This window comes from Talpa occidentalis, unplaced genomic scaffold, assembly GCF_014898055.3.
Source record: "Talpa occidentalis isolate TD23 unplaced genomic scaffold, MPIMG_talOcc4v2.1 talOcc4.10, whole genome shotgun sequence".
In the NCBI taxonomy this organism is placed as follows: Eukaryota; Metazoa; Chordata; class Mammalia; order Eulipotyphla; family Talpidae; genus Talpa; species Talpa occidentalis.
This window is the reverse complement of record NW_023600993.1, coordinates 85,021,457-85,033,887: the sequence shown is the minus strand read 5'-3', so window position 1 is coordinate 85,033,887 and position 12,431 is coordinate 85,021,457. Positions and strand designations below refer to the sequence as shown.

Sequence of the window (12,431 nt, the reverse complement as noted above, 5' to 3'; positions counted from 1 at the left end):
TTCCAAAATTTATTTATTTATGCATACAAGAACTGGGGTATAGGCCTGAGGTGTGGGGAGGTGAGAGGATTCACTAGAGACAGAGTGGGGGAGCAGAACAGGCAGATTGACTGAAATACACTGCTGAGGGGAGCAGAGGGTGAGATAGGAGAGGTCTGCTGTACCATGTGGGTAGTTCCCTGGCCGGGGATCTAACTCTTGCTACAGTGGCTGTGGACTACTTCATAGGTTGTTTTTTAACCTCTTGCACCACCAGGGAGGTCCCCCAGTTACTCTCTTTGAACCTCCATTTCCACAGATGTGAAATGGGTGCAGTGTTGATAATAGCTCCTTAAGTCCTCATGGGACTGTAGTTAAGATCCAGCGAGATACCTTGTGTAAAGGCAGTTTATAACCAATAGAGCTACACACCACACGTGACTGAATGCTGCTAACCCATTGGAATGGTAAATCAGAGCGAAGTTGTTATCCTTTCTGGTTCCTTGTTTTTTTTCTTTTTTTTCCTCTGTAATACTTCTTCAGCTTGTATTTCCCGTATGTGTTGGGGGACCAAACAGATTTTTCTGCCAAGCACTGTCTGGCTGCTCTAATTTAAGCATGTGCACAGTGTGTGATATTAGGCAGTTTAATTTTACTTAGCTGAGGAGTAAAGAGTAGATACTGAGCAGCAAGCCTTCCTGGGACTTGAGGTCATTCACTGTGGAAAAGCCAATATTGTATCATTATGTTAGTCCTGGACTGTTCTCTGTCTTTCTGGACATACACATGGAGTTAGTCCCTCTAATTTGGTATGAACTTCACTCTCTGAGTGAACTCTCCTTTTCTTGGTGGAGCCTGAGGGTAGCTTGGCTTATCTGGTAGCTTAGAGCAGTGTTTCTCAAACTTGAAAGCAGGAGGACTGGTGCCTCTAGTCTATATACTGTGTTTATGGATCCCACTTTCAAAAACCACAGCATTCTGGCAGAGTGCTACAGTGTGTTAAGTTACTTATTACATTTTCTCAAAATTTAGTTTCCTAAAACAACAGTGAACATTTGGTACCCTTTCAGTCAGTGTCTGTAGGTGGAGAATCCAGGAACAGCCTAACAGAGTCTCAGGATCTCATGGTATTGTGATTCAAGGTGGCTCACTCCTGCCACTGGAAAGTTGGTGCTGTTACTGCCAGAGGCCTCATAATTACAAGTTTCTTGTGACATGAACCTCTCATGGGGCACCTATAATGTTCTTATGACATAGCACATAGCTTCCCCAGAATGGGGAATTCAAGAGAGTGGAAGGCAGAAGCAGCAGTGCTTTGTGTGTGTGAATATTTATATTACAGAAAGTTTACCATTTTAATCATATTTAAGTGTATAGTTCAATGACTTGAAGTACATTCACATTGTTGTGCAACCATCACCACTATTCAGAATGTTTTTGACTTCCCAAACTGAAACTCTCTACTCATTAAACAATAATGCTCCATTTCCCAATCACCACCCCAGTAACCACGTTTCTAGTTTTTGTCCCTGTGAATTTGACTACTCTAGGTATCTCACATGAGTAGAATCCTACAGTATTTGTCCTTAGTGATTGACTTATTTCACTTAGCATAGTGCTCTCAAAGTTCGTCTGTATTGTAGCATGTGTCAGAATTTCATTCCTTTTAAAGGAATGAATGAATAACACCCTATTTTTGTCAGGGTTGTGCTTAATGACAGGTGAGTCAATGATGGACCACATTTGCAGTGGTGGCTATACCACTTAGGTTTGTGTAATTATGATGTGCAATGACACTCTCTGATGCTTACACAGTAATAAAATAGCCTAATGATACATTTCTTGGGCATTGTTGTCTCTCCAATCCATCATTGTATTCTTATTGTTAATTGATGCATTACTGTATCACATTTTCTTTAATTATTTACACTTGGGTTGCTTCCACTTTTTGGTTGTTGTGAATAATGTTGCTCTAAAAATTGGTGTAAAGTTTCTTGTTTGAGTACCTGCTTTAAATTCCTTTGGATGCATGCACAGGAGTGGTATTCAGCAGTGCCTTTGATGAGCCAAACTTGACATCCCACACTATCACTTCCACTACATTTTAGGGGAGGATAATTAGCTTCCCCCATTTGAAAAATTTGTTGAATTTACAGACATATTTAAAGTCACTACATCTGTCTGTTGGGAGTGATCATATAATGCCAGGTTAATTGTACACATGCATTCGTGTACACACATACCCACACTTTACTAATGCTTGATTATATGGTGGTTATCTTGGTTAATGCATCTCAACCTTTTTCATGTCTTTGCTTACTTGTAACCTATTTGTGGCTTCTCATTTGGGAAGATCTGATAAAGATGGTCCAGATCATAGAAAAGTACAATAAAACATTCTTTATGGAGACCTTGTAGAACAGTAACTCTGGTCAATATCTACTGGTCCATGAGCTGCTGTTGGGAAATACTCATTTAGGTCCCAGCTGCTGGTGCATGCAGTAGGTGTGGAGTTCATAAGGTTCCTGTTCAGCTCTTGTACAGAGTTGTGCTTTCCTTTTTCACCTTCAGTTTCATGCACTTCCTTTTCCTCTTTTGTGCTTTTCTTCTGTGCATAGGCTGATTTATTAATATTGTACATTCTCTCATAGATACTAACCTTCCTGCTTCCTTGATCACCTGGAAAATGTCTTCTACTCATGTTTCAAAATTGAGATTAAGTTTCTTCTTTAAACTATAGTTGTCTTGGCCTCTCCTCCTTCTAGACCCCTTCCTATCACCCTCTACCCTACAATTGACCTTTTGCTTCTCTGTATCCTACTTTGCCTTAAATAGTTGTTTGTTGCACTTGTGTTACTTTATTATTATTATTTGTGTTTATATCACACCCATTTATTCCCTCTGAGGATGCTGCAGTGAATAAAAGACAGATGCCTTTAAGGGTGTCTGTTGTCTCCTAGAAACAGATCATAAACAAGTAAGCAGAGGAAAAAAATGAAATATTTAAAGATTGGAGTAAATCCTATGAAGGAAGCAAGTGGGAATCTCAGACTGGAAGGAGATGGGGCTTGTTGTGATAGTGTTGTCAGAGGTTCTGAGACTGCAGGAGTTTGAGGCTGTTGCCTGGGAGAGTGGTCAGGGTGTTGTGTTTTGGGTAAAGGGAGCTTTCCAGGGTATGGGAAGGTATGTAGTATGTCTGAGGAAATGAATGTCTTTTTGTATAGAGTCTGTCTCTCTCTATCAGCTGCTGTGATCATAATTCTTAATAGATCTGGTATTTTCAAACCCTGGCATACTTCCTGGCCCAGAGTAAGTACTCAGAGAATGTCTGTGGAATTAATGAATTTTTCTTCCTCTAATTTTTGTCCATTCTTTTTTTTCCTTTATAGTTGATCATAAACTTATCATAGTAACTTAGTTTACTATGAAGTTTAGGTTATCTGTCTTTTCCAAATTGAATTTTGGATAAATATGAGATTCTGATACATATTGACTTTTGGAAGAGCTGTTTTGTGACTAATTTTACCATTATGACTAGAACATGTGTACATACCCCATCAAATTTGACAATTCCCTTACTGAAATCTTTTTGCTATCTACAGTGTGGATAGTATTGGTTTTATTTTCATGTTCACCCTAGTTTGTGTGTACATTCCTATTGCTGTTTTGTGAATGTAGGTATTTATCATAAAATCTTTTGAAAGTACATTTCATGAACATTTATGGAATGCTGTGTGTGTGTGGTGTGTGTGTGAGTGTGTGTGTGTGTGTGTGTGTGTGTGTGTGTAACACCCCGGAGAAATTCAGACATTTGGTAAACACTTCTCTTTGCCTTTTGAGGTTCAACCCAAAGTCTTTTTCTCTAAGTCATTTTTCCAATCCTTCAGGAATGGATAAAAAGTTTAAAGTGGGTTCCCACTCAGTTGCTGCCTCTAAGAAAGTTGAGCAGAGTAAGTAGGTTTGATTAACTAAGGAAGATTAGGAAGTGAGCAGTAGGACGTGTACTTTAATTTAAGAAGGGTCCATTTAGGTGCTTAACAGGGGAATAAGAGAGAGATACAAAAACACAGACCCTCCAGTTCAGTTCAGGCCATGAAGAGACAATACTTCTTTTCCATCTGGTCCTGGTTATGGGATATAGGCAAGTTGGGTAATTCTAGGGCTGTACTCCTTTTTATTCCCTCCAGAAGTCAAGATTGTGCTTGGTTTATTTGCTTGTGGAGAGGGGTGGGGATCCCAAGGAGGTTACCAAATTTTTCTTTGGACCCTTGCCATCCTAGATTGGTCATTTATTTTATATCTCTAGGGCACAGCAGTTTGTCTTAGAATGCAAATGTGGACTATTTTTACATTTATATATTTATTTCTCAAATTTAAACCATTTTATTATTCTCTAAAACCCACACCAGTTAATAGTCATTCCCTATTCCCTCCTTCCCTTAAGGAATGTTTGTTGAATAATGGGATCAATAAGACATAGTTTCTGCCCTGTAAAGTGCTTAGCAATCTAGTTTATATGTGCCATTTCAAAATTCTATTTGTGACTTGAGTTTGAAATGTTTTTATTGAGTCGAGCTTTTTCTTCAAACAAAAACTATTGATTTAATACTTAATTTGTACTTGATGACTTTCAACTCTTACTTGCTAGGCAAAAAAAAGTCAAGGAGTAGGATACTCGATCAGGTAAAAAAACTTAGACTATTGGAAAAGGTATATAAAGAACTTTATTTTAGGAAAAGTCCCAAAAGTAGGCAGTTTCATAGAAAATGAAATAAAGTTTTCTAGCATTCTATGAGGTCAGTATAATCTATTACTGAAACTGGGCAGTAAGGTACTAACACAAGGAAACTTGGACAAATTCTACTTACAAAAGGACACAAACTTGTTTGCAGAATACTTAGGAACACCAAACAGATACTTATGAAATGAATGACACACATAGTCACACATGACTCATTTTAGTAGGGCCATGATAATTTAAACTTGGAAATCTATTATTTCATTATATATTCATAGAGGTAAAGAGAAAAACTATATAAATAACTATCTTGACAAAAGGCTGAAAATTCTCAAAATCATTTTTTTTTTATGCATAGAAGAGCTGGAGTGCAGGCCAGAGATGCGGGAGTTGAGAGGATTCACCAGAGACCGAGTGGGGAGCAGAACAGGCAGATGTACTGAAATACATTGCTGAGGGGAGCAGTGGGCAAGACAGGAGAGGTCTGCTGTGCCATGTGGGTCACCTCCCTGGTTGGGGATCAACTCGTACTGCAGTGGCTGCAGATAGCTTCACAATGCTGTGTTTAACTCCTTGTGCCACCAGGGAGGCCCCTCAAAATCATTCTTGATGATCCTTTGTAAGTTGGGTATAGAGGGAAACTTTACAAAGTTAATTGAAACCTTTACAAACTTTATATTTAATGATAAGACATTGGAGACATTTTCATTTAAGAAAAGGATACTGACTGTTAGTTTTCAACATCATCTTAGAAGCACTAATCAATATGATCACACAAACAAAATAACTGGCAGTTATCAGTATTGAAAGTGAGACTACATAGTCACAGTGCCTATGACTATATAGTCATAAGATAGTCTACTTGGGAAATGTAAGGGAATTAATTGATAAATCATTGGATAGAGTTTGAAGGTTAAAAAAATCAACAGTGTAACTAGATACACAGTGATAATGATACTTCTATCTTTTTATCTTGTAACCACTCTACCCCTTATTGGTCCCCTGTTTAGTTTCTGTCTTTCTACTAGCATTTTAAAATTTATTTAAAAAAATTTTAAACTTTTAATAAGAGATTTATTGGCAGATGAGGAGCAGCACAGAAAAGTTTTCTGAGCAGAAAGGAGTCCTGAGGGACTAGCATTTTTTAACTTAAATACAAGTAAAAACAAATTATTTCCCTTGTTTGTTAAAAGGTTTTATAAGATATGCACTATTTTGTAGCCTGCTTTTAAAAAACTTAATGTCTTGGGAATCTTTCTATAGTAATTCATAGTTTTTTTTCAAAAGCTGCACAATGTTTTCTTTTGTGGCTGTGCTAAGAAGCATATAAACACTGCAGTGAAGCAATTGGTTGATATCTGCCCATTAAATGCACGGCGGTGGGGCAGCGGTTGAGCGCTGGGTTGCGAAGCTGCCCGTGGCCTCTGCGGCGCCGGTTCGATCCCCGGCTGCTCCCCGGCCACCAGAGGTGGGTCCCACATGGCGCAGACCTCTCCTGCCGCCTGCTGCTCCCCTCAGCTGTGTACTTCGGTCCTTCTGCCTGCTCTGCTCCCCACTCTGGCTCTGGTGAATTCTCTCACCCTCCCGCACTTCTGACTGTGCCCAGTGCATGTATAAACAAAGCACACAAACAAACAAATAAATAAAACATGCCTCTATTAAAAAAAAAAAATGCACTGCAGTGAAGCACTTGGTTGATATCTGCTCGTTAAATACTTGAAAAAGTATGTTCAAGTGAAAGTATTTTTACTTACACAAGTATTATGTAACTAAATCATTGTAAAAATTCACACAAGCATGTCTCTTGGTCATTCTTTGTCCTTCTACCCTACCCAGAGCTAGCTTGTTATCAGTATGGTATTTAATACCTACTCCTTTCTGACTATGTCCATTAGAAATATGACTCCCAGGGCCTCCCCCGTGGCGCAGCGGTTGAGCGCTGGGTTGTGAAGCTGCCCGCAGCCTCTGCAGCGCCAGTTCGATCCCCGGCTGCTCCCCGGCCACCGGAGGAGAATAACACATGGCGCGCAGACCTCTCCTGCCGCCCACTGCTCCCCTCAGCAGTGTACTTCGGTCCTTCTGCCTGCTCTGCTCCCCGCTCTGGCTCTGATGAATTCTCTCACCCTCCCGCGCTTCTGACTGTACCCAGTGCTTGTATAAATAAATAAATGAATGAATGAATCTTTTAAAAAAAAATTAAAAAAAAAAAAAAAGAAATATGACTCCCAGCTGCATTTTTTAGTTTGGAAACTAGAGTCTCATCAGTGACTGTTAGTTACACATTGAAGCTGAAAATTCTCTCCCCTTTCCTGTCTGTTTAGATTTCCTTCACATTTCCTCTTTTGTTAACCTTGCCACATTTTTTCCAGCTCCCCTATAGTTGGCCAAATAATTTAGGATGAATGAGATAAAATTACTATTTTTGTAGATAAAAGGGATGATTATCAGTAGTTTCTGGGGGTTCCATTTAATTGTTTAAAACTTAATTGGTTCATGTGTCTGACTTCAAGGGCTGGGGCCAGAACACACATGTCTGTAATCCAAAAAGACATGGAATGGACCACATTAAAGCCACTTACTAATTTTGTTAACTAATGAAGCTGAATTGTCCCCAAGGCACCTGGCAGTTTGGTCCACCAAGTCTTACTACATTGATCTCTAAGATATTCTTCACTGCCACCCTTTTCTCTAAAATGCAGTTGGGTTCCTCATTTCCTAAGAGTGACCTTCATTCTTGTCACAGTTTAGAAAAGTGGAGAAACATTTTTTCCTGAAAACCTGTTTGACTCTTTGGTTATTGTTGAACCTCCTAGAAAGGTTTGTGTAGGTTTTAACAGACAGTGGGATGCTGGGGAACTTTGAGTTGTTTTGAGCATGGAAGAAGCTTTAGGCTAACTGAGGGCTCAGAAGTCCTTCATGTCCTGAGTATGTGCAGTAGGGTCGCTAGACTAGGAATTTGGAGTTGATTTGGTGTGTCCAGACCTAGCGTACAATAATGTCCAGACCTGACCGGTGCAAATGTAAAAGAACTTGGGGTTTGTCCTGAGGTTGCCAACTTATTATTTTATCAAATAAGGATATTTAAAATGCATTTCTAATTATATACTTTTTATAGTTCATACTTGCTCATGGAACAACATTCAAAACATACAAAAGGATATATATTGAATAAGTTTATACTTCCTCTCCAGTTCCTTAACTATCCAGTTCCTCTCCCAAGAGGCAAACCGGGTTGCTTGATCATCCTTCCAGAGATAGCCCACGCATTTAAAAACAGGTATGAAAGTATTGGCTCTCTCCCTTCCCCCAAACAAATGGTAGTGCATTCAATACCATTTTGTATCTTGAGTTGCTTTTTATTTCCACTTTTCATAGAGATCTTTAAAAATCACTATATAAGAGAGCTGCCTCATTCTTTTTTCAATAATTACATAATAAGAATATTACAAACAGTTACCATTGTTTTAATTTAAGGCGTATATTTAAATATAAAGAAGAATGTGATTTTAGTAAAGAGGAAAGTTCAGTAAACTAAATAAATGTAGTTTGCTGAAGAATTAATTCTGTATTTTGGGACAAAGACCTGTGTTTGGAAACTATTGCTGGAGATAGTAAACCTTAAATAAAGAACTTTGAATAGGAGCGTATTAGGGACAAAATAATATTATTTTCGAGGGGTTCACTAGTTTCTCGTAGACAATGAATGAAAGGGCAAGAGTCATATAATTGAAATATGTATGTCCTCCTTCCCATTTTACAGAGTATAGTTTTAGGAAAACTTTTTTTGTCTCCTATAGTTATACTATTCAGTTTATCAAATGCACAGTTAATCTGCTAAGACATATCTATAGTAGCTGTATGCCCATTTGGCTGGTTTAGGGAGACTAGTTGTAGACTAGCTTCCTTCTGTTAATGTTTGCTGAAGAATTAATGTATGCACATAGTATCATAAGGGATTTTAAAAAACATACCCTGTCAGTCCAGTGTGAGAAGTACCCACATTAAATGATGGGGCCCTGAACTTGGAGATTAACTTAAATTGGAATAAGTGGCTAGAGTTTGAGAGCCTTGGGATTGAGGAATTCACAAGACATGTGATCTTTGGGAAAAATAGGGTGAGTGAATTCATTTGCTGAACCTTTATTGAATGCCCAGTATGTGCAGTCTGCTGTGATAGGTTAACTCCAAACAAACTGCTTAGAGGATACTGGTGTAGTATTGAGGAGTACACAGTATACAGATATAAGGAAGCAGGCCTGTTTATTTATTTATTTATTTATTTATTTTTAAAGATTTATTTATTTATTTATACAAGCACTGGGTACAGTCAGAAGCGCGGGAGGATGAGAGAATTCACCAGAGCCAGAGTGGGGAGCAGAACAGGCAGACGGATGAAGTACACTGCTGAGGGGAGCAGTGGGCGCAGCATGAGAGGTCTGCGCACCATATGGGACCCTTGCTGGCAGCCGGGACTCTAACTGGCACTGCAGAGGCTGCAGGCAGCTTCTCAGCCCAGCGCTCAACCGATGCGCCACCGGGGAGGCCTGGCCTGTTTGTTTAGGTAGTACATATTTATTAAGACAGCAGTTTCTGTACTAGCTTCTGGATACAAGAAAGGAAGGAAATTGTACAAGTTCAAGTTGTAGGGAGAAAATACAGGTAGAATCTAAACTTTCTTAATCTAGAATAATAATCTGATTGATAATCTGATTAATTAATTAATATATAAATATATTTAAAAGAACAATAACATACACTGTTGTTTTTGGTTATTGGGTTGTCAGAAAAGTCATGATACCTTTTTGCTTGAAAAGCAGAAAATATACGTTACGACTTTTCCAAGAACCCATTATTAATTTTTGGAGTGAGCAGTACATTTATATGGTTGAAAAATACAAAGTATTAAAAGCTGTATTACAAAAATTATCCCTCTCATTTTTGCCTTCACCTGTCTCCATATAAAGTTCCCCTCTTGTATCAGTTCTGTTTAAATGCTGGAAACAGAACCACTCTGAGTGTTTTAACCACAAAAAGATTTGACACAAGAAATTAGGTATTTAAAAATTGTTGGAAGGGGGCCTCCCTGGTGGCGCAGCGGTTGAGCGCTGGGTTGCGAAGCTGCCCACAGCCTCTGCAGTGCCGGTTCGATGCCCGGCTGCTCCCCAGCCACTGGAGGAGGATCCCACATGGCGCGCAGACCTCTCCTGCCGCCCGCTGCTCCCCTCAGCAGTGTGCTTCGGTCCTTCTGCCTGTTCTGCTCCCCGCTCTGGCTCTGGTGAATTCTCTCACCCTCCCGCACTTCTGACTGTACCCAGTGCTTGTATAAATAAATAAATAAAATAAAATAAATCTTTAAAAAAAAATAAAAAATAAAAATTGTTGGAAGGGTTGGAGGAGTGGGACTTAAGTGGGGGGGGAGGGTTTGTTGAACTTACTGATTTGGAAGACTCACCATTGGGTTGTAATCTGGAGGTCAGGAAGTCACTACTGCCACTGCCATCCCCGCTGCTGCTGCTTGACACTCAGAAAGCTGGTAACTAGGCATTAGATCTTTGTTATTGTAGATTAGTACATCAGCATCATTGGGAGCTTGTTAAAGATCTTAGGCTCTTGCTCCATCAACTGACTCAAAATCTACGTTTTTAAACAAGATCCTCTGATGTGTGATTTGCATTACATGAAAGTTTGTAAGACTGCAGTGGAGCACTGGATCTGGTCACTGCAGTAACCTCTAAGCCTGCAGGTTTCCATGACCGTCGTTACCAGCTGTAAGGGAGTCAGGGAAATTTAGTGTTGATTTTCCCAAATCTCAATCTAGAAGGAGGGTGGAATATGGAGACTGAAAGAACCCATCTACTGAAGTGACCTTTCTTCCATAGGTAACCATTGTTAGTTTCTTGTGTATCCTTCCAGATATTTTATGCATATATAAGTATGTATGAATATGTATTCTTTTTCTTTTTTTTTTTTTTTTAAAAGATTTATTTATTTGTTTATGCAAGCACTGGGTACAGTCAGAAGCGCGGGAGGGTGAGAGAATTCACCAGAGCCAGAGCGGGGAGCAGAGCAGGCGGAAGGACCGAAGTACACTGCTGAGGGGAGCAGCGGGCGGTAGGAGAGGTCTGCGCGCCATGTGGGACCCTCCTCCAGGTAGCCGGGGATCGAACTGGCGCTGCAGAGGCTGCGGGCAGCCTCGCAACCCAGCGCTCAACCGCTGCGCCACCAGGGAGGCCCTGAATATGTATTCTTTTTCATTCAAACAGCCAGTAACTTACAATACACAGCATTGTGTACTTTGCTTTTTCCATCTAATAGTATATCACGGATGAACTTTCTGTATCATGACAAAGAACTGTTTTTTTCCCCCCACAACTATGTAGAATACTACATGGTATTCTACTATATGAATTGCAAAATTTTTGAAATTCAGCAGTCTCATACAATCTAGGTTGCATGGTTAGTCTAATTTATTGGCATGTGTAAAATATAATCTAGTTGTTAAATGTTTGCTTCCTGAAGCTTTCTTTGTGCTTAGGTCTTGTGTGTATGTCATCACTTGTATCCTTCCTTCACTTTACATGAGGGAAGTCAAGCTCTGAAAAGTTAATTTAATAGTTTGTAAACTATAGAATATCAAGGTCGGGATTTGAGCCCCAACTCTGTTAGCCTCTATAGTTTGTGACTTGACACAATTACGTAGAGCCTTCAAATACACTTTACTTAGTACTTTGGTAACCAGCTCCTCTGGGAAAAGGTTTGAAAGGGTACTGTTTTGGGTAGATATTAAAAGAATTTTAATTTCTTTTTCCTGACTCAGGTATCCAGCTCACATAGAAGATATTGACTACGAAGAAGGAAAAGTACTCATCCATTTCAAGCGTTGGAACCATCGTTATGATGAGTGGTTCTGTTGGGATAGTCCTTATTTACGCCCTTTAGAGAAAATACAGCTGAGGAAAGAGGGCTTACATGAAGAGGAAGGATCTTCTGTGAGTAACAAATCTGGGAAGTTCTGTAATGAGCCACATAAGCCTTTGGGCAGTTTATATTCCAGCCTTTGCTGTTCAGTGTGAAACTGGGAATCAGTCCTTATTTAGGCCTGAAGATACAGCTCTGAGATCTGCATGGCACCTGGGGCTCTTGAGGAATCCCAGTTTCATCTGTTTCTATGATATGATTGATACGGCAGTTCATAAACTAATTTGGTTGTGACTGCACTGATGGTGAACAGATCTTATTTCTTTCTTTTATACCAGTATATCCCTTTAGATCATTTTTTAAGGTGCTATGATATCTTATCCTTTATTAAGCAATCATTTCATGTGGTACACTATGGAAGCTTCATATCAAGCTCTTTATAAGCCCTTGAAGCTTCAGCTTGGACTTGATTAGACTATATTTTGGTTTCCTAAATTTTATCACTATGCCTGGAGTTTTTACTGACTTCAGAATGAAGGGTGAAGTATTAGTTTTGAGTTTTTTAAATAGCCGTTGAGACATCTGTGGAAATCCTGCCACCTTTATATTTGACTCAACCCTAGATTCTGTTTTCCATTTTAATCCTGCCCTGTAAACTTGAACTCTTGCTAGCTTTTTTTCCTTCCCCAGTTTATGATTGTTCACTGTTGTTCAATTTGATTGCTCAATATTTATTCTACCAAATATTAATGCATATTGTGTTCTGGAAAAATAGTATGAAAAATTAAAAGTAAAT

General features: G+C 39.3%; 1 protein-coding gene across 6 annotated transcripts in view; it reads left to right on the top strand.

Moving 5' to 3' along the window:
* The window catches only part of PHF20 (PHD finger protein 20), a 125,789-nt gene that overhangs the window by 56,391 nt on the left and 56,967 nt on the right, over nt 1–12,431 (top strand). For 5 of the 6 annotated variants that reach the window (XM_054696807.1, XM_054696806.1, XM_054696812.1 and 2 more), the window contains one exon: nt 11,535–11,706. In XM_054696807.1, coding sequence (XP_054552782.1) covers nt 11,535–11,706 — 172 coding nt within the window. Of the gene's footprint in view, nt 1–7,908; nt 7,995–11,534; nt 11,707–12,431 lie in introns of all 6 variants that reach the window. The other variant, XM_054696815.1, reaches the window with a different exon arrangement.